At 34.1% G+C, this 27,260-nt stretch overlaps 1 protein-coding gene across 1 annotated transcript in view; it reads left to right on the forward strand.

Moving 5' to 3' along the window:
* The window catches only part of LOC129230349 (C-Maf-inducing protein-like), a 93,402-nt gene that overhangs the window by 42,370 nt on the left and 23,772 nt on the right, over positions 1–27,260 (forward strand). Inside the window, exons 6-11 of the mRNA XM_054864747.1 lie at positions 660–767; positions 6,956–7,036; positions 10,092–10,195; positions 15,842–15,943; positions 17,816–17,914; positions 24,442–24,507. Of these exons, the coding sequence (XP_054720722.1) occupies positions 660–767; positions 6,956–7,036; positions 10,092–10,195; positions 15,842–15,943; positions 17,816–17,914; positions 24,442–24,507 (560 nt within the window). The remainder of the gene's footprint in view (positions 1–659; positions 768–6,955; positions 7,037–10,091; positions 10,196–15,841; positions 15,944–17,815; positions 17,915–24,441; positions 24,508–27,260) is intronic.

Consider the following 27,260-nt stretch of genomic DNA (forward strand, 5'->3'; position numbering starts at 1 on the left):
CCAAAAAAAAAAAAAAAAAACAGGCTATAAATATAAAGAAATGTTAATAAAATTTATATACGTTAAATATACATAAACTAAACAAAAATATTAAACCATAAAACGTCAGCTTTTGAAATAAAAACTGGCGTAAGTTGTCAAAGCTGACCTTTTTTGACCCCGCAAACCATGACGTCTACCCAAAAGAAAGAGGTGCGGTCTTTGAAACATTTTTTTTCCAGCTACAGTAACATCAAATATATTGGTAGCTCAGTCGGAGTACCGGTAACTTAATTTAAAAAAAAAAAAAAAAAAAAAAACTCAGAAAAAGGAAATTTGAGATTGATTAAAAGTTAAAAATTTGAAGATGTATGCAATTCAAAAAAAAAAAAAGCGATTTTATCACAAGTGCCTCAATACAATGTTCCGAACTGCTCACCGTTCAAAAGAACGGTCGTTCATTTTTTAGGTGAACGAATGGTTCCGTTCATTTTAAGGATTCGCTCTTTTTGACCCGTTCGTTCATGAACGACACATCCCTAATTGTTACATAATAAAGCAGGAATACAATTCGTATTTATTCGATAAATTAGTTATCATTTTAATCTGAACTTCATTTGTTTATGATATGGGGCTGCTTTAGATGAAATAGTTTTCCAATTCGTTGTTTTCTTGAATAGGGACAGACATGGATGCCTCGGCTCATAGCAGAAGAAGTGATAACGATAGTATCTGTTCTTTTAGAAAGAATGACGCCCACCTCCGAGATCTGTGATTTCTTTTGTTGGGTAAGTTGTTGAATACTTCCTTTTTATACGTTTTATGGAATGATTCGATGTGTATTGCTGGTGCACTGTACAAAATTTTGTGTAACCTTACTGGTGCCGATTGTAAGTAGCGAACTGTATTAGGAATTCGAAATAAAGACTAAATAACTTTCTTACTAATTACTAGCCTTTTTAATGAACTTCACGAAGACACATATCAAATATACACTATATACATTCAAAGTAATTAATGGAATGTGGGCTTCTACGAAAGAAATACATTACTATGCTCACGTCTGGTATGCTTTCTCAAGCAGGCGTCTCGTTACAAATTAACTCGTATACGGTCGAGAGGCAAGCTCGCGCATACGCAAACACATACTCCATAAAATCGGTGCCTCTACTGCTCTTTAGTATTTTAACCATAGACTAATAATAAGAACTATTGTTCGCCCAGTGATCAAAACTCGACCATATTCATAAATGAATATTCGATAAAACTTGTATGATTTTAACTATTTCCAACATTTTTATTTCTACTCTTACTCATGTTCACTGTACATGTGGAAACATGCAATTTTTATATGTGCACGCAATAACAGGCAGTAATAATTTATTCCAATTTTGATTTTTGTCTGTTAATCTCAAAATAAATGGAAGAAAAGGGATATTTCGGTAATGGGGTCATTTTCGAAATTTTAGAAGTTTCTTTTTCTGAAAGAGCATGCTTAAAAACATAGGTTTTAACTATATTTTAAATAATTTGAAAAAAAATGTTATATTTTTTTAACAATTATTTTAATCGGTGCACAGATTGAAATTCATTTTTTACGCTTCTGCACATGTCGTCAAGAGCGATGAAATGCCATTCACTGATGCCATTAGCGCACAGCGAAAAATATCATAACCTGGAAATGCGATTGACAGCAAAGCATAAACATTTAGCGCGGATATGGAGTAGCGCGCCAAAGTACAGTACTTGTAACGACGATCACGCTTTATTTCCAAAATCAAACATTTAAAAAAATAATATAAAAAAACGTTATTTCATTTGCTTATTCTATCATTTCATTGACTTAAAGTAGTACTTTTGACTGAAGAAAACAACCTCATTGAGAAATTGGTGTGATCGTCAAATTCTTGGCTTGAATAATTTTATTTTGGATATCATGTTGCTTTGTGCTAACACTATGCGAATAGATATTTCCCTACTCTTTGTTTACGTATGCAAAGGAAATAAATTCTTCGCGCTGGCATTCGAAACAAAAAATGTGACGCCAATGGATAAAAACCGACAATTATCTAATTGTCGAAATCTTCCCGTATAAAATGAAGCATCAAAACTCAGTTTATACGTAAAACTTCTGTGTGAACAACATTACTTATAAAACGTCTACTATTACTGAGTAAGTTGCTTCTTCGTCATTAGAAATATAAATTTCCAAGTACCAAATAAACGAACTCTACTCGTGGCAACATATAACTGTCCATTCGAAAACACTGGACCGGCAATAGTAGTACAGTTTTTAAAAAGAGGTCGTCTTTGAGATTTGTTTGTTGTTAAGGGCGGTGCATAACTGATGTCATACTAAATTAACGAATTAAATTTACGAATATTTTTAAAATAATTTTTTGACTTAGTTTTTATTGAAGTTTAACTTGAAGTTAATCTGTCGTACAATGATTTGAAATAATCGTTTTGACTTAGAGGCGGTAATAGCGCTTTACCCTTATGGCAACAGGAAGTAAATGCGTTCCTATTACCTAAAGTCACTTCAGACTCGAAATGTTTTGCATTGCAAAACATGCATTGTAAATCCATCATTCCGCAGTCATAACTATTGAAAGTCCCTGGAATGGCGTTCAGTACGCATTTAAATGTAGCTCGCAAACTAATTCCATTATTTTCTGTATTATTTATGCTATTACGTGAGTAATTATTCCTGCTTTGTCCCGTACTTCGACCTGTTAATGTTCTACATCGAGGCATAATGGAAGTAATGACAGTCAATGTTCATAGTACAGAAATATAAATTAAGGCGTTTTCTTTACTAATAATAAAGCTGAAAGTCTCTCTGTCCGGAGGATGTCTGGATGTCTGTAGGATGTCTGTGACGCGCATAGCGCCTAAACCGTTCGGCCGATTTTCCTGAAATTTGGCACCAAGTTAGTATGTAGCATGGGGGTGTGCACCTCGAAGCGATTTTTCGAAAATTCGATGTGGTTCTTTTTCTATTCCAGTTTTAAGAAAAAAAAATATCATAATATGGACGAGTCAATAACGAAATTATCATAACGTGGAACCGTAACATGGGCACAAGCCAATTGGCGAGATACGAAATTATCATAACATGGAACCGTAAGATGGGTACAAGCCAACTGGCGAGAGAATTCACCATACATTATTTGTAAATATACAGGCGAACCAAAAGACCTCTTGATTTATCTCTTACGGGCAAAGCCGTGCGGGTATCACTAGTTTAAAATAAAAGATATCTGATTTTTGAGCAATTACGTACCTAACATAGAGTAGGTATTGATAAAAATTTGCTACGTGAATGCTCTATTTTGAGGGATAATGGAAATAAGCGAGAAAACCTCGCTGTGTAAAAATAAGAAAAACAGTATAGTGAACTTTTTACTGGTATTTTGGTTTGATTGCCAAATTTTAGACAACAGTCGTTTAGTTCTAAAACTATGAACAAGGCCGAAATACATTAGCTGCAAAATCCTTAACAGTACCAACAGTCCAAAAATAGCTATTTTGAAAATGTTGCAAAGCCTCAATAATAAAAATGAATGCACGAATTTTATTTCTTCACGCTCAAGCTAAAAATGGCGAGAGGATATTATCGAGAAATTTCTTCACGCTAAGTAAGTCGCGTGAAAAATTAAATAAAAATGAATTTTCGGCAACTTATAATTGCTTCTAGCTCATTTTCTAGTCATCGTAACAGGATTTTGTTTTTTTGCCGTAAAACGGGGGGTAAACGTTTTTTGAAGTATCTTTAACGAGCTTTCCAACCATACCAAGCTCGAAGCATTAAAATGCATTTTTCGTGTAGAAAAAGCGGTTTAAAAAATGAATTGAAACTTAATGTTTCACGCTTCCAACAATGAATTTCAACAATGGAAAAGGGATAAAATTAAAATTTTTGAGTTTCGCTAACTAAAAAACGCTTATAACTTTTTTTCTAGTGGATTTAGGTTATTGGACCTCGGGCGCCCTGACCCTTTCTTCGTTAGGAGCATTTTTTAAAGACCTTTCCTGCCATATCAAATTCGAAAAAATTGGACCATTCGTTCGCGTAGAAAGAGACATTTAAGACGAAAATGCGTTTTTTATTAATATCTCCGTTAATTAGCGTTCGATTTCAAAAATTTTTATTGATGACACTAAAACTCGGCAATAGCTATTAAACAAAAAAATGAAGGAAATCGGTTCACAAACAAAGGAGGAATCGTTACCGAAAAAAAACGGCTTGCCTATTAATATATAAAGATAGACCGAGCTATGGTAACCCTTTTGCTGCTCATAAACCAAACCATGTGACTGGTGGATATCCTAGCAACAGTGGGCGTTGATTGTAGCAGACGATCAACGACCGCGAGAAATAAAATAAACAGAATTGATGGCACACAGAAGAATGATCTTTTATGGAGTCCGATTTGTAAATTTGTTATTCTAAGTTGTAAATATTTTGTTAATATAGTGAGTTTTTCGTTTAGATAGTATTGTGCATTTTCTTTAGTCAATTTCAATAACTCTATAAGTAATTAAAGATGCAAGCGCTCAAAAAGAATCGGTAAACGGTTAGATTTTTACCTACAATTTCAATTTAAGATACCGATTAGTACATTTTTGCTTTAACACAAAACGTTTACGCCATTACGTTCACGCCAACATTGACGTAGCAGTTCCAAATGAAATAAAAGTTACTGAAAACTGTGATTAAAAACTAATTACTAATGTCAAAATAATGCATAACTAAAAGAAAAACAGTTCAATCTCTGTACCTGGAAAAAAATATAATGAAAACACATTACATCTTAAAATACATGTCGAGTGCCAAACTATAGATAATGTTGCCATCTAGCAACCATGCTGCCAAAGTTTTCGCCAAGCCTTCCACCAGTCACATGATGTATCCATAAACCAATTTTTTCTTCAGCAAGTCTGAGAAAGCTCGGTCTACTCTTATTATTAGCCTATGATTTTAACTGATATAAATGGAGTAAAGTTACACATCGGTTGTGGTAAGTTACACCATGGTAATGCAACTATTGCGTAACGTCTCACTCATTTCTGCATAAGGTTACACCAGAATTTTCTGTATGCTTATCGCTTAAGAATCGATAATAGAATTTATCGTAAGAAATCGCTTGAAAGGTTACACATTGGCAAAAATAAAACTTTCGTCTAACTTTCTTGAACGCGTACTCATTTTTAATGATAAGCAGACCTATACTTGAAGTTTACTATTCGATGATATAAATTATCCAGATATATTAAATGATCAAATAATAATCTTTTTCTATGCATTTTAAATTGAAAGTACAAACATAATTTATTAGGTTTCAACACTTAAAATTTCGTTTATTTAGTTATTCGCAGCTCTAGAGTTTGAATACGCCACCTTACGGTGATTTAAGAAATCACCGAAAGAGGTAAAACATATCCATTTTACGCGGATAAGGCAATTGTCTCATTGGTCAGGTCATATCCTGCGTAAGTGGGTGGTCATGGTTTTACCTCTTTCAACTGCCATTGGCTAGAGACTGAGATGGCTTCTGTAGTTTATTTGAATTGCAAATTCAAACTAGTGCAAATTCTTTTTTTTTAGTCTGTTTTTGAGGGGGAAACTATCAAGAGTGGCAAAACATCAGCTGATCGGAGTTTTACATTTTGATAGTTTTTAGAATATAATCATTTATGAAACGTTTTTAAATTAATTACGTTAAACATTTGGAGCACTACATTTACGAGTATTCAAAGTATTTAAAGTGAATTAAAAGTTCGTTCCATTAGAAAAAAAATCTTTTCTGAATCATGAACAGTAACTTCCTTCTTTACAGTTCTGAAAAGAAAACGGCCAGAAACTTTTGTGCATGTCTAGTGGTTGGACGTTTTTGTTTACAGCACCGTTTTGGGCCATTCCACGGAAAACGGTCATTTTGTCCCGCACGTGACGCTTCATATATTTCATTAAAAATAATAGGTATTTCAAAATATTAATGAACATATTTTTTCTGATTAAGAAATTACAAATTTATGTGTGATTTCTTAAGCAAAAAAATTCGTGAACACGCTTTAAAATTGTTACTTTTTAATGAAATATATGAACCGTCGCGTGTGAAACAAGGAGTTGACTTTTTCGTAGAATGGTCCTTTTTCGTTTAAATTTCCTAAAAACGTGAAATGGATCCATAAGCATTCTCCTTTTTTTTTTATTTGCACATTTCAGAACAAAAATTTTAATTTCATTGGTCAAATATCAGTTGCAAATGATATTTCTGAAAATGAAATAGTGCTTCTGAGATTACATTACATTGGGGGGGGGGGGGGGGGGGGAGAGTTTTTTCCCTATGTATTGTGCTTTGGTTCGAAGAAAGAAATCATGTTAGTAGTAAAATAAGAAATAACAACGTCAAACAGCACGAATTGCAGATTACTGCAAAAACGTGCTTTGGCGTTATAAGTTTCTTTTCTTGAAGTTCACGGGTTATTGACATTGTCTTTTTTGTTTTTGCTTTGTTTCTAAATCTTTGTCCAATTGAATTCTTTCATTCTCTTGTTGTGTACCTGTGAGAAAGCTCTTGCTCGTTGATTATGGGTATTTATTGGTGAAAATTTTTTCTCATTGGTGTTTGTTTTTATCCGCTATTTTTACTTCTTAAGCTGCTTGCTTCTGGCTCTTGGCTTTTGCCGGATGTCCTTCCATCCATAAGTTCATTTCTTTTGCATTGAAAAAGGCATTCCTTGTAACGGCGAAACACGTGTCTGCAGTAATCTGCAATTTGTGCTACTTGACGTTGTAATTTTTTTATTTTACTTTTTTTCACATGCGTACTTTTAAAATTATATGCTAGTAGTTTGCGTTCAAAAATGACTAAACCATTGGATCATGTAACTTATTTAGGGTGCCAAAAATATTTTATGTTTTGTAACGCATTATTCTAGTAACTGATAATATTATTTGCCATTTCAGCACTGCCGAGAAAATCCCAGGTCAACTGTTGTGCTTGACATTTGTACGCCAATCGTCCAAAGGATACTAAAGCACAATATGGTAAATATGTTCTTATGAAAAGTTCTTTGCATCCACTACTTGCTTTTTGTTTCATCTTTCATTTTGTATGCTTCTTTCGGGGAAATTTTAGCTTGCTTTCTTGAGCTTTTCAGAGAGTGTTTTTTTTTTTGGAATTTTTCCTTTTATTAATCCCCGTTGTAAAAAAAATAAAGATGACATAAGTTTGACATGTCTGTGTATTTTTCTGTGGCTCCAAAGTTCCTAAACGCAGGGATGCTGAGAGCCAAGGCGGCTTCCTTGCCAGCTTGGTCACGGGTCCCTTTCCCCAATAAAATTCATCAAATTTATTCTACTCTAATAGTGAGTGGAGCACCCTCTCCCCTCAAGGGCCAGGCCGCTAGTTTCCGACTATGCTGACATGGCGTCTCATCGGTTCGGCCTAAACGGATGCATCGATTTCGATAATTCTTCTTTCTTGGAAAGATCATTTGAACTTGAGTGTTCCTTGCTGGGCCTCATCATTGTGGGACTTTAATTACCGAGGGTATTAACTCAAAACCGTGAAAATTTGCATGTTTTCGCAATTTCGGGAGGAAAAACATAACTGCCCGTTTAAAATATTAGTGCCAATCCAGAGAACGAAATTTTGCATAGGATGGAACTTGTTTGCAATTTTCAAGTGATATAGAACTCGAATCATAACATTTAAAGCAGATTTTAAATACAGTTCTAAGCCTTTATTTACGCGATTGGTAACAATATCATTGTTGATAGATAAAGAAAGAAAAATAAATTATTCAAAAATTTTCTCTGCTGCCAGTTTGTTTTTGTTAACAAATAAAATACTAGTATAAGGCTTTTAAAAGGATTCTTAATTTCCTCTCTTAAATTCTGCCTTTGCGAGTACGAAATTTTAGCTGTTACGATTATCTTTTCTTTCCCGTGTTTCTTATGTTATCTAGAAAAAAATTAAATGCATTTAAATTTTATAAGTAATCTGACCCGTAAAATTCATCTTTATATGAGCTCGGCGATCGGGATTGAGGGTCTTTAAATTTTTCATTTGATATTAGATCTTGTATCTTTTTCACAGAGGCTTAAATAACAACCTTTACAAAATTTCATTACAAAGTCATTTGTGTTTCTCTGATGGCAAAGGCAGCGAGAGTTTGGATTTGTCCAAAACTGCTTTAACGAATTTTTACTAAGTAATTAGAAGCAGAAATCTGCTTGCAAAAACACGAATAAATTAAACTGTAATAACAATTTTTGAGTCTCCCATGTCACCTTTTAAAAAATGTTTAGTGCATATTTTCGTTCAAATGAAATGCTTATACGAGACTTGATCCAAAAGTAAGGTTCCCATCAATTTTACAAATATATATATCAAATGTCTATTCTCATTGAAATTTTGATCATTGGAAAGAAAAAACGTTTCCCAATTTCATACATAATCGCCATCTTTTTCAGTGCATTATTGTCAACGGTGCCCTAACTTCTGTATCGTGTGTTACAGAATTCCACCGCCAACCCCAAGCATTTCACCCCTTCTTTGACTTCGTCGTCGCTCCGAAAACGTTGGCCATCCAAGTGTTCCTTAAGCTTAGGAAACAGGTGACAATCACTAGACTTGAGCTCCGGACTGCAATCAAGAACGGAGGCGGTGGAATTCTGGGAAACTCGATACGGAAGTTAGGGCACCGTCGACAGTAATGCACAGAAAAAGATGGCGATTATGAATAAAAATAGAAAAACGTTTTTTCTTTCCAACGATGTAAATTTGAATGAGAATAGACTGCTGTATGCATTGTACTGTCTCTATTCTGAACACTCATGGGACCGATTAAAAGTGTTCAGATTATGGGGATGTTCATTATATAGGGAGAATACATGCATATGTATTCTATTACGTTAATGACTATGTTCAACACTTTGCCAAGTGTTTTTAAGATAGAGGTGCTGAATTTTAGATTGATATTAATTTAAATTAAACTAAATTTTTCCAATTAAACTAAGTAGGACCTAAACTCTTGTATTTCTTTTTTTCTTTCTTAATTTTAAAAGTTTTACGTAACATTCAACTATAAAACATTACTTAATACAGTTATCGGTACAATACCTGTATTAAAAAAAGTAATTTTTACTTGCTTTTGCAATGTCTATTTTCGTGCAAGGTACGCATTATCCAATTGTTTAAGTGAAAAGGTTTTCTGGTGATTTTCAGGCGCATATTACTTGTAGGTAATCGTACTTTAAAGGTCTTGAATACTACTTGATACAATGGTTTAATTTTTCAAATACGTAGTTCAGAAGCAGAAACTTCAGGCTCATATTTTTCAGCTGAATGATTTTTAATAAATGGAGAAATATCTGCGAAATTATTTTTTTTTCTTCTCTTCATCTTCTTTAATGTTCTTCAATCATTGTGATAAAATTGTGAAGGTATTTAGATTTTTCCAATTTGATTCATAGGAATTCTCGAATACTGATAGTGAACACTTTCAGTATATAGAGAGGTAATAATTGAAGGGGGGTTGAAAATAGCGTTCATAATACTGGAGGGTTCATATTATAGGATGTTCAGAGTATAGAGATGTCAACCTATGTTAAGTCCACGGAGTTTCGCCGGGACCATCAAAATGTGTTCAGAATACCGGAGTGTTCACATTAGAGAGTGTTCAGACAGAGAGAGTTCACTGTATTTGTAAAACTGATGGAAAGCTTACTTTTGGATCGACCCTCGAATTAGCACAAAATGAATAAATACTTTTATGCATAAATAACGGTTGTAAGCGATGTAGATAAAGCAATTTAGTGCAAACCTGTGTTCTCGGATCTCAAATGACTCTTTTTACAATATAAAGAAATTTGAGCTCTTGGATGTAAAGTCATCCGAGAAAAGTTCTCGGGGGATTACGCTACCCTTGCAATTATGGTGTCCAGGGGTACAGACCCTTGGCATCGTGCGTTAACTAGGCCCTTTGCTTACAAATGAAACAATACCCAAACAAATTGTAAAAAAGTTTAAAATCTTAGTTTTATTTTGGACCAAAAAGATTAGATTTTTAATGTACCTATGGTCTTTGTATGACAGGACTTTGGAAAACATCCGCAGACGAGAGTTTTCGTCCAGGAATACCTCTTAGCTGTAAGTTGCCAGAATCGTGGAGACAAAGTTGTTAAGAGTTTTGTAGAATGGTAAGTTTTAAACTTCTAGAACTACTACACAATGGTGTTGAATCCATTAGTCAAAAGTACTTCTTTTAATCACTGAAAGTTATAGAATGAATAAATTGATAGGAAAAAAAAAAACCATGAAGTGAGGAAAATCATTTATTTTCAAAACGTTTAATTTTTTATTCATTTTTTGAAATGTTCATTTTTTAAAATAAAGCATGGTTTTTATGAGGTCACAAGTGATGAACTTTGGCGCGTTACTCAACTGGCGCGATGAATGGTTGCGCTTGCTGTCTATCGCGTTTCCAGATTACGATAAGTAAGGAGCGAATTAAATATTGCACTCTACGCTTGCTATGAACCATATCGTGGCCAGTGCATGTGAGTAAAGAAGCGAATTAAATACTGCGCTCTGCGCTGATGGCATCAGTGAATGGTATTTCATCACTTTTGATGTCATGTGCAGAAGCGTAAAATATGATATTAAATCTGCGCACCGATTAAAAAAAAAATAAATAAACTTTGTCAAATTATTTTAAAAATGTTCAAATTCTATGTATTTAAACATGCTTTTTCCGAAAAAAATACTTTTAAACTTTTAAAAACGACCCCATTGCAACATTACGCTTAAACGTAGCCTACACGATGAATCAAAATAGTAATTGAGATAACTTTGGTTTCAATAATAAGTAAATTCAACACTGCGTTCGGAAGGTGAAAGGTATAATCTGTAGATATGATTTTTTGAGATATTTGAAGAAACACGCTTTGGATTCCATTCCATTTTAATACAGAAATGTTGGAATTCGAAGTTTTTTCATGAATTACTTGCAGCGGAAACCAAATAAACAAGGTTGTACAATAAAGCTAAAGTGCAATGGTTAACAAAAAAAGCAAATAATTGAAAAATGAAAAATATGCATATGCGTGCTGCTCTTTATCTTCCCATGGCAGTATTTTCTTCAATATTATACACCCAAGAACATAGTACAGTGAAACTTGTATAAGTTGACCATTTGCGTTGCACTATTTTAGTGGTCAACTTAAACAGGTGGTCAACTTATAGAAGTTAAATTATATGATATAGATCTAATTCTATGACTGAAGATAGCGGTCCATTTAGACAGGTGGTCAACTTACAAAGGCGGTCAACTTTACAGGTTTTACTGTACATTAAAGTAAAACGTTTTAACTTGATTTTTAAATTGCAGCACTATAGTATTTGTAGGAATTGGAATATTTGAAAACATTATATTGATTTCGTCTCATCAAAAGTTATCATAGTATAATGAAATCTGTTGTAATATCCGTTGCTTCTGACTTCAATAAAATCCTCGTCTCTGCAGATCTTTATCGGAAAAACGTTTAACACCTTGGTGTTGAACATCGTAGCTTAAACGACAAGCTCGGTCGTAACGCCATCCCCCTCACATTTTAGTTTTTGATTTTATCGTTTTTTAAATACATTTCTAAGATATTAAATAAAAAGCAAATCCTTTTCGAGAGGTGTCATCTTCGTCTCACCAGCAGCAGTTGTGCTAGTAAGGGGCTAGAAGGGTGTGACTAGTAAGGGCAATGGTAAGACTCTTACAATTGAAAGGCTCATCATGGATGTGAAACTAAAAAAAAAAAAAAAAAAAAAAAAAAAAAAAAAAAAAAAAACGTTACTGATTATTACCGTGGAATGTTTCAGAATTTCAGAGATTTTCGTTTATTTCTGCGTAAAATCAAGTATCTTTACAAAAAAGTTTCCTAAACTGCTACAAGTTGCACAAATGCTGACTTTTCACTGTTGTGAAAAATACTTTTAGCTACCAGTTTAAAGATTGACTGAGTGTGTTTATTAAGCGTATCAATTTCAGTTTGGTCCGTCCAGATTGACTAAGCTCTCATAGGCGCGTTCCCATGCACAGTTTCGACCCCACAAATAACCTGCTTTTCACCGCTTTCCGGTTATTTTCTGGGGAAATGCAGATTTTTCCCCTCCTGCTTCCTTCTGGAGAAAATGCGGAGTTTTCACCCAAAATTCATAACGTGAAACAAGTTGGTATACTTGCTGGGTATAACCACTAAGGATGCTGGGTAAAAACCGCTTTTTCTGGTACAATGGATAACCTCTTTTAATATGTAAACGGGGAATTCTTCAACCGGTTTTATTCGGAGCCGGAACGGTTTATTAGCGAGGTACAAAAGTGTGTTGTGAACGCGGTTAATGAGAGCGAATAATTCACTAGATAGCTGCAGCTTTGCAAGACAAGAATTGCAGGCATGAGAGAGGCTTGGTTCTTACTTGCGATTCTGTCTTAGCTTTGGCCATGGTTGCATAAATGTTTCTAGTGCTTTCTTAGTTAATCAGAAAGATTTTCACCAATTACATCAAACCTGCCTAATTTTTATTAAAGGTTCCCGAGACATGACTGGCTTCAACCGGGAAGATTTCCAAACTTTTTAGAAAGTTTCAAGGACAATTTCTAATGCTGTCAGGTTAGGTTTGCCCCAACTATAGTGAAGAAGTAACAGCCTTTGAGATCAATTATGAAATAAATCATTGATACGAAACCAGTGATACAAACGAAAACTTACGCGAAAGTACTTTCTTGTTATCATAGAAGCTTTGAGCACTTTAAAATTAGTACAATACAATCTCTAGAATTCGACACTTGATAACCTGGCCGAATCCAAAAAATTTGGTCACATTCTAGGAGGACGAAAAAACCCGCTAAGATGACCGATTTGTCACCTAGAATTTTCTCAAGCCACTTTTCTTTCCAAATTCGGCCGAGTTTTAGGGATTGTACTGTATTGCAAATGTACAAGCGGAGATAAACTGCTTGTAAAACAAATTCTGGTATCGAAAAGAATTTCAAGAAAATATATTGGTACTCTAAATCTAAACAGTAAAAATATCGACGTGCTGTTGACATTACTACACTGGTGCACAATTGCTAAGGACGGATTCCAATGGGCTACGTAGCGCGTAAAAAAGTAAGTGTAATTCGATGCAAAATGAAATTAACTAATGCCAGAACTCCAGAACATTGCAAGGATGATAATTAATCGTGCTCTGAAATCCAGAAGGCGTTGAAAAGTACTCAAAGGAGGAAACGGTCATTTTGGGCAGAATACGTAAAAGTGAATAAATGTAATTACAACCTCCAGGCGTTCGGCGTACAATGTCAATATGGGATATGGCTATTATGGAGAGTGATGCAAGCTTCCACACGTCATGTGATGTTACACACAACATTATCCAGCAGCTGTTGGGGTATTTTATCCCATTCTTCTGTCAGTCACGGATAAGGGTGAACTTGCTTATTGGAGGGCGTTGGCGACCAGCAAGACTGCTAACCAAAGCATCCCAAACATTTTCAATACAGTAACCCCTCGTTATATCGCGCTTTTCGGGGGACAAAGAAAAAGAGCGATACATCCGAAAGCGCGATATAACGGAGGGCATTAAAAATAGTTATGTCTAATACACAAGTAAATTGGCATTCGTTCTTATTGACATTAGTTTCTAATGGTTTCGATGTGGGTACTATCACACCTATTGAAATTTAAACAAGATTGAAATTTAAGTACATTTTCACCGTCAGAAAGTTAAAATCATTAAATGGTGAATGAAGACGATCTTTCTGAGCTACCGCGAGATAAGAATGAGCATTCCAATACCCACTTTTTCCGAGTAGACTTTCTAATCCGTTTTACTTGCTGTAGAAAGGATGTGAAAAGTAAAAGAAACCAGATTGTTTCCAGGAAACTATTTCGCCCGTCCAGATCATTATTCCCTTTTTTGATGCAAATCCTGGTTTGTGCAACCAAGTACAAATCTTTTCTGTACTAAAAGAAGGGCGTATGTTCTCTTCTACATGAGCTACTATGACGCTTGATGTCTCTCACTCCTTGTAAAGGCAATGTACCAATACAAAAGAAGATGTCAAGTAGTTTACAGACAATCTTAAACTGAAATATACTGTGCGGGTATGTACATTTGGATGACAGGAATTGCTGCTGCTTTTCCAGCGAATTCAGAAGAATTGCTTCCTTTTGTTCATTGACAAAATAGAGAAGAAAGAGACCTTCTCTGTGCAGTACCATATGTTTTCAGAAATGGTTTCAAACTTAAAGCAAAGTTTTTTTCTTATTTTAGGCTTTAATATTTCGGGAGATAGAAGAAAAGAGCGAGATATCCGAATGAGCGATATAACGAGGCGCGATATAACGAGGGGCTACTGTATAATTCAGATCTATAGAACGTGCGGCCATCCGATAGGTTGAATATTTTGAGTGAGCTAGACACTCCTGGACGGCGATTGTTAGTGACATGTTATGTTGCCATCCATGAAAACGAGTTTATCGCCCACAGCACGACCGAACACGTGAACATAAGGCAGTAGAACAACATTAATGTATCACTAGCCGTCATAGTCTTGTTTAGGCGCACACAAGCGACGTACGGCCATTGATCATAATCCTTCCTATACCATGACACAACTTGTAGGATACTAGTCCTTTTCTTTTATGTTTGCCTGCTTGCATGCTGTACCACTCTCATGCCAGGTTAGTTATCGTCCACAAATAGACGACAGACTGAATCTGCTTTCATCTGAGAATAGTACACAAGCCGACTTCTCCCCAAATGCGATGCTGAAGACATCATTAGAAACGAGCAAAACACTGACTTGTAGACAATGGGATGCACAAAACAAGCTGACGTGCGTGTTGTCTTATTGCATGCAAACGTTTGGCTACAGTTTTTCGGGATATTTGCTTGCTAGTAGCAGCAGGAAACTGCTTTGCTACCTCAGTAGCTGTGTTGCGCTGGTTCCTTTTCGTTGCTAGCACTAAGTACCAATCATCTGCTGATGTCGTATTGCGTACACGACCTCCCTCGTGACATTTGCTACACATTCCATTTGTTTGAAATTATTTCCAAGCTCTAGATACAACCCCGTGGCTGACGTCGAACTGCCTGGTACCACCTAAATTTTTCTGCACTTGTTCGATATTTCCAACCACATGGCTACCTGTAAAATCATCTAAGGGATGTCGGGAAGTCATACCGAAAAATGCAAGTTCGTCAATTGATTCTTTCCCGTCGAACTTTTCTTTTAAACAACAATGTTCGTCACGCACCCAATCCTTTATATTGCTTATCAGCGCTATCATGTGACCAGCAACGTCTTGAGTCTAAAATTTGCACACTCACAACACGTCTTACTGTGTCCCGAACGTATGCTAATTTCCATATTTCCTTGCCTTCCATTTTTGGTAGCTAACGCTGACATTGCCATCCGTCCTTAGCAATTGTGCACCATTGTAATCTGTATATTTTCACTTTGTGAAACTGCACTAGGAATTTTCATTTCGCCAAAAACACTTCAAGCCAAACGAGAGTTCGAGGGATCTTTTATATGGCGCATAATAATACGACATCGACATGGAAAAAAGCTGTCGATTTTCTGCATCCAAAAATCCACAGCTTGGAACCAGGTGTAAACAGGCTTCTTTCTGGCGTAAGAGACCTAGCGTCTGCCAACTACATCATTCTGTTGGTGTTAATAACGTTGCTTTTTATCTTTTTTTGTTGAATAGGAAACCATTTGTTGATTATGAAAATGTTGCCTTTTAATGCTTTAATAGTGAAATAATATTTTTATTTTACAGTATGCATGGTCCTGGAAGTAAATGCCCACATCCTCGTGTTCTCAACAATCTAGTTGCCATTTGCGTTGCTGCTATTTACACTATCTTTGAGAGTAGGAGAACGTGAGTAACCAAAGTATTTACGTCGACCCTTCAAATGTTAATAGCTATCCCGGCTTTACACGGTCTACCTCAAAACAAAAAGTAATGTCAAGTGACACGTGTTTAACAATCAGTGTTAAATAAATAAATAAATAATAATAGTGAAAAAACATTGTATCATGATAAGCATCTTTTCAGACAGTGAAAACAACTTAAAATTACGAATTAGGGGTTATTCTAATCATCCAGTTATCCCTCAAACTTCGGGTAAAAATTCATCTTAAGCATGTTTTTAAAGGCTTTAACATGCTGCAAAAATCAAACAAATTAGCCTTTTTTTTGATGAGATATTCTCAAGTCTCAAATTTAAGATTTTCTTTAAAATTGGAATACAAATCATGAAATTCTTTCTTTCTAAACTAAAGGCACCCTGACAACGTGTATACAAAATCTCATGATTATCGGTTGAGTAGTTAGGGTGTAAAAAGGTAACAAATAAACAAATAAAAAAAAGTAATATTCGCATTTATAATAATAATAAGAATTACATCTAATAAACTTCATAAATTGTTAATTTATCTGAAAATTTTCATGCCTACTTTTTGGAATAACTAGCTCTCTCTCTCTCTCTCTCTCTCTCTCTCTCTCTCTATATATATATATATATATATATATATATATATATATATATATATATATATATATATATATATATACCAAGGCTCATAAAATTATTATAAAATCTCGTATCAAAAACGGCTCGTAACTCAAAAAAAAAAAAAAAAAAAAAAAAACTCTTGTTCTTTCTGCACCTGACTTAGGCATATTCACCACAAAATTGCATATTTCAATGAAAAAATAGATTATAAGCAACGAGAAAACTAAACAATGCGTGAAATCCTCTTTTTAATTGTTGCCAAAAACAGTGTGATATAATAGTAATTACAAAGTTAATTTTGCTAATAAAAGTTGACAAACTAATTTCAAGACTGAACTTCAGCAATGTCGATTGCACTTTTTACTGATTAATTAATTTAAACCGATGACTTGACTTGAATAAAAAAAATTTTCGAAAGCCTGTATTGTTTGAAAAGTTTAAAATCAACAATATTCACAAATATATGCTTGTTGAGGTTCAGGTTTGAAATTAATTTGTTAAATTTATTAAGAATACTAATTTTATAATTATTATTATTGTTTTTCATTTGTTGGCACCAATTGAAAAGCGGAAGTATTTTACTTTTAAAACAATTTTTAAAAAAATTGTTTTTGGTAACAATTACAATACATCTATGTCACTTACGTCACACAAAAAGGTTGTGGATCAGAATTTCAAAGCTTTAGAATAAAAAATTTCACTTCAAAAAAATGTCCATCTATAAAATTTCGTGACGTCTATAAATAAAAATTATTGATGGTTGATCGTATCAAGGTTTCCGACATTGTTGGTTTATTGAGAGTATTTCACGACCACTTTAAATCATTTTCCTGCATTTATAAAATTTCCGACTTCGAAATTTCGGGTTGCAATTAGAAATTATATACATTAAAAATTAAATACATATTGAGAGTATTTCACGACCACTTTAAATCATTTTCTGCATTTATAAAATTTCCGACTTCGAAATTTCGGGTTGCAATTAGAAATTAAATACATTTTCCCCCAAATTCTCTTTCTCAAATTTATTATTCTAGATTTTGTGAATATTCTGACAGAAGGTAAAAATAAATTGCATTTATCAAAAGTAATTTCCATTCTTGTATATATGTGATTATGATATTGAATTTTCTAATTTAACTTTCAAGTTCAGTTCGAGTTAAAGTTGTAGATAAGTGCTTATTACATGTCGTTGCTTTTTTGTTCTACCCTAACTAATGCACTTGCTTTTTCAGGGCTTTTCTAGGAGAAGTAAATGAAACCCCTATAGAAGCAAGAAGTTATTTAGAATGGGATACAAAGTTAGACTGTTTCACCTCTTTATTTTCGATTTTGTAAGTTGCATTCAATGTTTGTTTTTTGAGCAATCACGATTGCTTATTGTTCTCATTTGACCGTCTTTGATGTCCGTGCCTTTTTCAACCCCCACCGTCACCTGCAGGCGCGACTCCGTCCCCCAGTACCCGCTCCTGGTTGGTGAGTCCATATCTTACACACATACACGCTCATACCCATACGCACTCACACACATACACACACGCGCCTTTACACACATACACACACGCCAACGTGCATACACACAGGTCTACGCACACACAAAAGCCTACACATACACATACACAACTAATACACACGTCTCCGTTCAAGAGGAGAGGTAGGGACAGGAGCCGTGTCTAGAAACAAGTGAGTAGGGTAGTAACCAAGGAGTCCTGTCGCAACTCGTGATTGCGAAAAACATGATTTGAGTTCAAACTTTCAGAATTCAAATTAATTATTTTTTTTAAATTTTTGTTTCAATTTTTACTGTTAGTTTAAGATTTTATAGCATATTTCTGCCCCATCTGTTTTTTAAAAACAAATCACAATTTTTTTTTGCACGCGTATGAAATCGAGAAACAATGAAATGAATATATTTCTGTCGAGTTGTCCATCGAAATATGGCCGGTAGTTGAAGGAACACGTGCCGCATTTTGGATTATCCTAGGTATTTTCATTTTATTGTAGTTGTAGAAGGTGCGGAGGTATTTAATTTTAAAGTTCCTGAATTTTGAACCAGAGTCCGAACTAAAAAGAAAAGTGATTTGCAGACGTTTCGCAAATGCGCATTTCTTCAGTTTTCGTTTTATGTCTCAAAAACTATTTACTTGCGAGTAACATTTCTTCATAAACTAAGGAGCGTAAAATTACCCTTTTAAAGGGGTTTTCCCTAAAGTCTAATGTAGTTCCTATCACCTCATAGGGTTTGTGAATGAGTCCCTGAAATTGCAAGGCTAAAACAGAACCAACAGTTACATAGACATACTGACACGTCCAAATTTTATATACAGGGTGTCCTAAAATGCCAAAACGACCGCATGAACTCTGCACAGCTAGTTTCGTCGTTAGAAGTACATAAAAACGGCCCAAAGAAACATTCCTGTACGATCCATAGTTTACCGGAAAAATACGAAAAACTAAGTATGACGTCACTGCCGGTGCAAGTAAAAAACACTTTTGAACACATCAACAACAGTATTTTCATATCTTTCCAGACGATAATGTTTAAAACGTCATTACACGTATTTGTTGTTATATGTAACTAGCTTACTACCCGGCGTTGCCCGGGTGCTTTTTAATGCAACATATCTTTTGGATAATCAATTGAATGAATTCTATCTAAATGAGCGTAACAAATACATTCACAACGCTTTCTAGGCTCAAATCTTCAAAATATTTGAATTAACACAGAAAATCAAGCATTTGCCGAAAAGGTAGCATCAACTTAAAGCAAAAAAGTGTGAGGAATAGTGTTTGGGCTCTGTAGTGTCCACTGGTACGTTGTCTGAGGTTGAATCAGACGGCCGGTACACGCAAATTGTCTTCATGGCAAAGACAAATGATTGTCTTTTGCACATCTTGTGGGACAACCTTTTACGTGATGCTTCGAAAGAAAAGCGTTGTGTCGCCTTTGTAGGTTTTGTTTTCCCCAATACATCAAAAAATGCATCAGTACTTTTCACATACATTTTATTCGGAAATAAATCATTGAATGTTTTCTTAGAAAGAGTCGTGAGCTTACCAAAAAATAAAAGTCAATCCCTATTATCAGACACAAATATATACAAAATATTCTTCTCGGACACAAGCTAAACAAATAGTCCACCGTACAGAAAATAAAGAATTCAGTCAGTGTAGTTAACAAACGATAACACTTTTTTTGCGGTGTTTTTGAGAATGAGGGTATCAAGTGATAGGTTATTTTGTATGTTTTCAGGCAAGCACATTTCGCAGAAAAAGTTTTCTTAGTATAAAAAAACTTTACCAAATGTGTCTGCTCGCTCTTGCCATGGTGATTTAGTGCCATGCCATAGAGTAAAATTAGATAAGTGTAACTTGCCTAAAAAGACGCACGTCAGCTACATTTTATTTTCTTATATTGACGTCAAATTTATATTTTCGTTGGTAAAAATGACAGTTAGACATTAATATTAATGTCTTGTAAAGATTTAAAATTTGTCATGATTAGCGTTCTATTTCAAATTTTTTAAGACCTAATGCTTGCCGTAAATGTTATACATGATATCTCACACTGATGCAGGTAGAGTTGCTTTAGACAGAGTATTCCTTAGAGAGCATCAAAAATTTAATTTAGAGGGATACAATCGTCGTGAGAGGTGGGAATGGGTCCACTAACTACACTGCAGTCATTATTTTAAGGTATGTAAAACATTAAAATTAGAAGTAGGTGGAAGTGAAGTTATTGAACGAACTATTTGAAAACCACCAATTAAACTACGTTATAGAGAAAAAAGTAGGCGTGTGCATTTTGGTCACTATCCGTGTTAAATTTTGTTTTTTAATTATTTGCAGGCCGTGAATTTTTTTGAAAAATAAATCTCTTGTTTGTATTTACAACTGCATAATAGACAAATCTTTTGTTTACATTTTACAGAATCTTGTTGCATATTTTGTTCCCCTTATCTACAGCTTAAAAGCAAACGAAATGTATTTCACGTTTCGAAACGTAGTTTAAAAATTTAAAACTTAAATGATTCAAATTTTTCTACTCCATAAATTTAATTCAAAACTTTCTTCTAAATATTGTTCTTAGTCCCCCTCCCGACAGCAAGAAGAATTACATTTGTGAGTGAAACCAACCTTGAGCAAGTAACATAGAGCTATCTGTATCGAAAATAGTTATATCTCACATACATTTACAGCACTTAATCGTCCAATGAGATTACACATGATATACAAAGCGTTTCACCTTTTATCCCTATACTGTTTAAGAGAGTTTAAGCTATTATAGTGATAATTGTCCATTCATTTGTTACAGCACTTCTTCAGTGACGGTTGAAATGCTTAATGGTAGCTACAAACTTCCAATATTTTTTCGATTGTTTACAATAGCAGCTATCGAACTTAGCTTTTTAATTGGGAATGCAGCTTTTTTCAACATATTTCACGATGAAGAAAAAACTTCATATTGTGGAGTAATGTTTCATCATGCCTTTAAATAGCAATCTCTGAGTGTCAAAAGTTGCATCATTACCTGCTAACAGATATAAAATTATTGCTAGTCGGCGAAGATGTTTCATCAGATTTACTTTTACTCGAGCGTTAAGGTAATATAAAATTTCAAATGAAGAAATTTGTTTATATAAAAAACGTAGCAATTTTTTGCAGTTTAAAACAATTTAAATATAAATAAATATTTATTTGCATTTTTTCCAAACTTAAAACTGCAACCCTCCCAAAGTGTATGGATTCCGCCGAATTATATTTCCGTGCGGTTTTGCTGGTAAAAAAGGTGCACAACCTTTAATTTTAGCGCATATTAGTAATCCTAGTAGGGTAGCTTATGTGCATGTAAGAAACGTCACGACCATCCCCCTCCCCCTTGAAAAACAAATTCCAGATACGCTACTAAGCACAAATATGATTATTTTGCAATTTATTTGCGAAATTAGTATTTTTTACTCTTGTTCTTTGTTAGCCCTCAGCGATTAAACTTAGTTGAACCGAATTAGGTAAAGATTCGACGTAAATCATGGAATAGTATAAAGAACATATGCAGATTGGTTTTAAGGACCATCCAACGTTAAATTGTTGAAGCTTGTACATGGATAATGAATGAATTAATGATACCAAGCTGGTTTTGATATTTTCTGGGCTGTTCATGTTGGAAATACTGATCTATTATTTCGTTTTACCATTACGGCAACGGAAATACCAAAAGAGAGCATACAAAGTAAGTAGAACCGTCGAAGACCGCAATGCATTCCTGCTTTGCAGGATGCTATTCAAAAAACGCTTAACAGCAGCATTTCGATTTCGTTCTGTTTTCCTGCCAAACATGCTTTACTGTAGTCGCGAATCGGCATTAACGGTCAACGTTTAGAATACCTTTAGTTTTGATTGCATTTAAAATATTTCCTGGTGGTTATAAGTTGCAAATAATTTTTATTAGCTTGGAATCAAAGTTCCCAAATTTAACGATATTAGTTAATCTTTGAAGAAACTCCATCTAGGGCAGTTTATTACGGGCTTTTCATTAAGACTAAATTCATAACTATACACAAATTCGTTCATGTAGAAAAGAGCAATTGTATGACTCAAAATATGAATTTAGACCATTTTGGGTCTTTTTAAAATTTCGAAAACCCGCCTTTATGAAATCCTGAGCAACAATTTACCTTTGTGCTAAACAATGAAGAAATCCGACGAAAACTGGATTTGTACAAGGAACTTACACTCCCACACACCCACAAACATACATGTTCTTTGATAGCCTGGAGCGACTTCTATTTAACCGAATTAGGTTATTGGATATAGTTGAACTGAATTACTTAAAGATTCAACGTAAATCAAGAAACAGTATACAGAAAATTTACACATTGGAAATTGATTTGGTAAGGATCATATGAATGAAATAGATGTGATTTTAATAAAAGTATTCTAATGCTGAAACAGTCGAAGATATTACGTCAATCTTGAATGTAATATTAATACCTTACTAAATGTTTGTATTTTCTCTGCTATTAACGTGTAAAACACTGATAAAAAATTACACGCAACCCTTACTATTGTGGATTTTTTATTTAAATAATATTCAAATTAAGTAGAACCATGGGTAGCATCAATGGATCCCTGGGGCTACGAAACGATGCTCAGCATTATTTCGCCTATCTACGGCTCTCTTACCAAACATGAGTTTTGCTTGTCGCTAAGGGACTTAAACGGTCGTTGTTTATGATACTTTTTGTGTTGATTGTGTTTAAAATATACCCTGGTGGTTATAAGTTGCAAATCATTTTTATTAGCTTGGAATCAAAGTTCCTAAATTTAACGATAGTAGTTAATCTTTGAAGAAACTTCATCTAGGGCAGTTTTTTACGGGCATTTCATTCAGACTAAATTCATAACTATACAAAAATTTGTTCGCGTCGAAAAGAGCAATTTATGATTAAAAATATAAACTTGATCCTCTTCGGATCTTTTTTAAATTCCAAAAACCCGCCTATGTGAATTCCTGAGTAACAATTTACCTCTGTGCCAAATTTGGAAGAAATCCGACGAAAACTGTGGATTTGTATAAGGAACATACACATATACCCACACACCCACAAACATACATCCATTTATATATATATATATATAGATGTACGTATACTGCTGTTGATGTGCAATAAAGTGTTTTTTGTTGCACCTGCAGTGACGTCACACTTTGTTTTTCGTATCTTTTCTCGTAAACTATGGATCGCACAGAAACGCTTCTCAGGGCAGTTTTTATGTACTCCCAACGAGGAATCTAGCTGTGTAGAGTTTATGTGGTCGTTTTGGAACACCCTATATTATATGGCTCAGTTCATTTATCTAGGTGGATTTTTTTAGTTTTAAAGCAATTACTCTTATTTAATGGTTTGCTTTGTTTAAAAATTCATTATGAGATTTTAAATTTCAGCAATATTGATTTTTGCAACATTTAACGAGTCACTAAGCGCTTTATTTTTGATCAGTTTCGTGGAAAACGTATCATTGGCTCATTATAAGATACGTCCGTTAAGCCAAAAAAGTATAATTTAAATAAATGTTTCTGTACACCTGCAATATTTAAACGCATTACATAGAAGTATAATCTGTGTTTCTCACTAAATTCATGCAATGAACCAAGAATCTAACGCAGTTGCATACTTTGTCGTTTTGCGCAACAAATGACAAATCTGTTAAAATTGAATTGCCCAAAAGAATCAAGAAAGTTGAAAATCATTTAAAAAGCCTTGACTACTAAAATATACTACAGGCATTTTTTATTAATAAAGAAACGGTAACAGATATAATTTATAAATTATTAAGTTTTCTACGACTAAGTACCAACGTTGAAATTTTTACCAATCGCGAGAGAATAAAATCTTAAAATTGTGTTTAAAATTTTCTGAAAAAAGGTTATAATTTGAGTTTTATATAACTCGGAAGTTCAAAACGAACTCATTGTATACAGAAAAATTCTTTCTTTCGATTGATATTAATATTTTTAATGTGCAATTAAGTTCACTATCAAATTTGCAGAAGAATGCAAAGTAGAGTTTTAATTAATTTTATCTGTAATTATTGTCCATGTTCAACAAAGATGAGATCTAACTATGAACATTCTCGACCAAGTCACTTTTTAAAAAAAGTCGTAATCGGTTCGACTGTATAGCAACTACGATGTCACAGACAAACGCACAGGCACATGAAACTTATGAACCCCTTTCTTCTTGCATCGGGGGGTAAAACTACAGGGCGATTTATTCAGAGTGTGCCATGTAATGATTGTTTCAGTTGTAATTGATTATCTTACGTAAAATATGATTACTAAATTTGTTACCTTCCTTTTTAGAGCCTCTTTTGATGATTGGAGACCATCTTTGGCAGAACTGCTTCAGCCAATCCCGTTTCACGACGAGTAAGTGTATTTTTAGTTAACGTTTCGTGGTGTAAAGGTTTAATATATGTAATGACCAGCTGCATTGCCCGACTTTGCCCGGTCCGACTTGAAAATAAAAATTGTGTCAAGTGACGAATATTTAACAATCAGGCGCAAAAAATAAATAAAAAAAAACATCATTATTTCCCTTTCAAACAATGACGACAGATATTAAAATACTTTTAAGAAATTAAATCCAGAAAGATGGATTTAAAATGCGTAACCATGGAAACACAGAATAAAATAAGTTTAAGGAATTAAAATGCGAAAGAAAATGGTTTACAATTTGAATGGAATCAAGATTTCTTAAACTTGATTTAAAAGGCTTGTAACTTTTTTTCCTTTCGAGATAAAAGCTTATTTTTTCGACCATAGGTCGAGTTAGAGCTAGAGAAAAAAAGACCGCTTTTTCCAATGGCGTCAAAAAGAAAGCTGTGGTACAATTCCTTCACTTTTTATTGATGGATTTAATGAAGAAAGTAGTGCCTAAATTTCAGCTAAGCCTAAAAAAATTAGAGCAAAAAACGTAAAAAACTCCCGCTGCAATTAAGTTAGAGCATTGGAACAAATTGCGTAGAACGCGGAAAATTCTTCCCTTTCCAAAGATATGTAATATTACTATTTGCGAGTAATTTTTCACCCCCATATTCGGGAATTTACGTTAAAATTAGGCCTAAATTGGAATAAAAAAAGAACAATTCGTCGAATTTTTTTCGAACTGGCCTGCAAACCTTCTCAGAGCTTAAAGGAACAAACTGTGAAAATTTCAGCAAAATCGGCCAGGTAGTTGTCGAGTTTTGCGAGTTCAAACACACAGACGCTTTTTGGAGGCTTCATTTTATACTATGTAGAGATATGTTTGTACATTTTATAAAAGACTAGCTGCGTTGCCTGGCTTTGCCCGGTCTACCTTTAAAATAAAAATTGTATCCAGTGACGGGAAAGAAAATGGTTAACAATTTGAATGGAAATAAGATTTTTTGAACTTGATTTAAAAAAACTTGTAACTTTTTTTTCCCTTCGAGATAGAAGCTTAGTTTTTCGACCATAGGTCGAAATGGATCTGGAGTAAAAAAATATCGCCTTTTCCAATGGTGTCAAAAAGAAAACCGTGGGACAATTTCTTCATTTTTTATTGATAGATTTAATGAAGAAAGTAGTGCCTAAATTTCAGCTAAGCCTAAAAAAATACGAGCTAAAAATGCAAATAACTCCCGCCGTAATTAAATCAGAGGATTGTAACAGATTGCGTTGAACGCAGAAAATTCTGTCCTTTCCAACAATATGTAACATTAATATGTGCAAGTAATTTTCGTCCCCATATTTGGGAATTTATGTGAAAATTGGGCCTAAATTGGAATGCAAAAAGTACTACTCATCGAGTTTTTTTCGAACTGGTCTGAAAAAACTTTCCGGTGTTAAAAGAAAGATAATGTGAAAATTTCAGCGTAATCGGCCGGGTAGTTCTCGAGTTTTACGCGTTCAAACAAACAGACGCTTTTTGGAGGCTTCATTTTATACTACGTAGAGGAAAATAATTAATTGCATTCAAGACAAAGTGTTTCATCTGAGTTTCTGGCGCGACTTTGCCGCATATTGCTGATAAGTCTGCTAATTCATCTAAAATAATTTTCAAGGTACCACCCACATTATAATATCAGCTTCCCGGTGACAAAGATATCGGCAAGCACTTTCTACAGCTTAGAGAGCATAAATAATGATAGGTTTTTCGTTGAGCTTTGGAGCAAAATATTGTGCACTTTTAGTAATTTAATGGTTTAGAGTGTTTTCCTTAAGCTTGCTGAAGCGTTTCAACATTGTTTTCTGGCTACTACAGCGAGTTTTGTAATCTGTACTGCATTTTCTCAATTTTTTTCTAAAGCGCAAATTTCTGGGTTTTAAATTATAAGTACAGGTTTTCGAAAACGTTCATAATTTTTACGCATTTTCTTAATTGTTGAAGGTATGAAATTGAAACTTCGAATGAGAATATAAATTCATTTTCATCGTTCATATATGAGGCACAAAGTTTTTCTTGCTCTTTTTGAGAAATACGAGAAAGTGGATTCAAACTTCAAATGATGCTTGTGAAAATATTCGTTTTATGAGCGGTAAAAAGTGGAAAACGTTTGCACAAAATTTTTTTGCGGGATTTTACTCTCAACACCGCGGGATTAATCCCGCAAAATATCATGCAGGATCCCTCAGGTTTCAGGATCGAGAGTTCGGGGTTCGAAACCCTGTTTCTAACTAAGTCACATGACCCTGTAAAACGCATTCTTTCTTTCTTTCTTTTTTTTTTTTGTGAAAATCACGGACGTTTAGAACAAAAGCGGGAGACCTATATATTTTTTATGATTTTTTTCCCTTACTTTTTTTCCGACTTTATTGTGTACGTTTTTCAACTTGAAAAAATGGTAACATTTTTTTTTTTTGTTATTAAAAATTTTTTTAAAGAAAAAACTGAATTTTTTTGAAGAAAATTATAAACGCTTTAGACCTCGTGCGGGAAACTTAAATATTTTTTAATAAGGATAAAAAATTTTTAACGTAATATGTGGGTAGGTAAAGGCAACTTTTCAACGACTTAACAAATTGAATTTCGAAAAAAAAAGTTTTTTTCGTTACACCCTACTATACATACTAATTTTTTATAAATATCCGTGAAGAAATATCGTAGAATATCGTTGCAAGTGCAATCTTTTGTTCGACAATTCGAAAATATATTTTCG

The sequence above is a fragment of the Uloborus diversus genome, chromosome 9 (assembly GCF_026930045.1).
Source record: "Uloborus diversus isolate 005 chromosome 9, Udiv.v.3.1, whole genome shotgun sequence".
Lineage (NCBI taxonomy): Eukaryota > Metazoa > Arthropoda > Arachnida > Araneae > Uloboridae > Uloborus > Uloborus diversus.